Source organism: Empidonax traillii, unplaced genomic scaffold (assembly GCF_003031625.1).
Source record: "Empidonax traillii isolate 1590-97213 ecotype Southwest subspecies unplaced genomic scaffold, ASM303162v1 scaffold1140:size184413, whole genome shotgun sequence".
Classification (NCBI taxonomy): Eukaryota; Metazoa; Chordata; class Aves; order Passeriformes; family Tyrannidae; genus Empidonax; species Empidonax traillii.
In genome coordinates this window covers 91,057-92,784 of record NW_020956333.1, presented here as the reverse complement: position 1 = coordinate 92,784, position 1,728 = coordinate 91,057, and the positions used below count along the sequence as shown (strand labels likewise).

Genomic DNA, 1,728 nt, shown 5'->3' with positions numbered 1-1,728 from the left:
AAGGCAATCCATCTACGTCCTGAGGACCTCACTGCCACCGTCCAAGCGTGCTTGGCCCCGGCAGATGAACCTCAGGATTAAAGGGTGGGCTCAGTTCCGCGCACACTGTGTCTCACCTAAAAAATCCAATGCGCAGGCTGGAAGGTGGAAAGACCTTCCCCGGTTCTTCGTTCGCGAAGAGACTGGCCATTTATTTGCAATCTGGTAATTGGCAGAAACAAGCTACTCAGTTCAGCTTACCTTCTTGGCCCGACACTTGAAGTTTCTGACCATTGCAAAATGCACCTTTTCCTTTTCTGGCAGTATACATCTTGTCTTCTATACAACTATACACAATTCCAAACTCCATCTGCAAGAAAAAAATAAAAATACCTTGAGGTTTTTTCCTTTCCTTCCTATTTACTGTGAAATCACAGAACTTAGTTGTAACTAGCAACAAGCAATTAATTTGGGTTTGATTAGATATTAAGTAATAAAAAGTATACCTTTTTGTTTACAACAAAGCCAATTGAAACTGCCACAAATGGAAACCTACAAAACAAAACATTTCACTAATTTATAGTGAGATACTATACTTTCATTACAACGCTTACTCTTAACATGTAAAAGTTAAAACTAACCTATACTTCAAAAAGAAACTTGGACTATAAAGAAAACAGTTTTCTGAAATTTGCACAACCTAGTTGAGAACAGACCCAACACCACTGATTACCATTTAAAGCACAAACTTTTCCACCCACTGAAACTATGCTTGTTACAGCTGTTACTAGCTCAGGGACTGTTGTTTTACAACCACAGAATACAAACAAGCCTCTGTGCTACTGACCTTTCTCAGAAGGAACGAACTGGCCAAAATGGTTCCAAAAGCAAATCACCTCTCCCCCCACCTCCCCTTTCTCCATCAATGCTATGAAAAAGTCAGATATCAGAGAATGCAGGAAGAGTACAGACAGTGGGAGTATACAGGACATGGTGGGCTGTATCTCAGTCTTCAGTTTCAAACATTTGCTTTTATTACTATCTGCAAATAATACAGACTTTTAAGCCTGTAGGTCCAGCAGAATGGATTATTTTCTTAGAGCTTTTTGAACATGTTATTTAGCAGGAATCAGTTGCTGTTTAAAAACCATGGGGCACATAGCAGCAGTCATTTCAAAGCAGGAATCAAGTAAACTCTGAAAAGCTCACTGGGGCCAAAATCCATCATGTTTCAAAGACTATTGCTATAAGGAATAGGCTGTCAGCATTGCACTGAAAGTCCCCTCCCTATCCTAGTGTAAAATACCATTGACAGTTACTGATGGTTTCTGCTTTCTCTTTTAGTAGAGGCTCCTACATCTCAATGGATTTAAAATTTCTTAGAAATTATCACTTGAAGCTGTTACTGCCTCTATGAAGATGCTGCAACTCCTAATTCTGAGCCCTCTACCTGTACTGTTGAAATCTGCCCACCTCCCTTTGGCATCCATGCCAAGACTGCTGACCCCCACTACATAGTACAGGCCTCTCATGGAACAACTCGTGTTGGTTACAGAGTGAGACTATTAAAACACTTACAGAAATACTAAAATGTTTATAAAAACTGCCCAAGGGCTCTCCAAACATGCAAATAGCAATCTGTAACTATTAACAAGTTCATAGTATCTCTTTTAAAGCAATTTGAAAGTTAAAAACAACCTTACTTTCATGGAACTGGAGAAAGAAAGAGAGTAACCAGCTGAGGTTGCT

General features: G+C 39.7%; 1 protein-coding gene across 1 annotated transcript in view; it reads right to left on the bottom strand.

Annotated features, from left to right (window-relative positions):
- The window catches only part of IMPA1 (inositol monophosphatase 1), an 11,821-nt gene that overhangs the window by 6,166 nt on the left and 3,927 nt on the right, over nucleotides 1-1,728 (bottom strand). The window contains exons 4-5 of the mRNA XM_027905317.1: nucleotides 486-531; nucleotides 241-349 (exon numbers count right to left, since the gene is read on the bottom strand). Coding sequence (XP_027761118.1) covers nucleotides 241-349; nucleotides 486-531 — 155 coding nt within the window. The remainder of the gene's footprint in view (nucleotides 1-240; nucleotides 350-485; nucleotides 532-1,728) is intronic.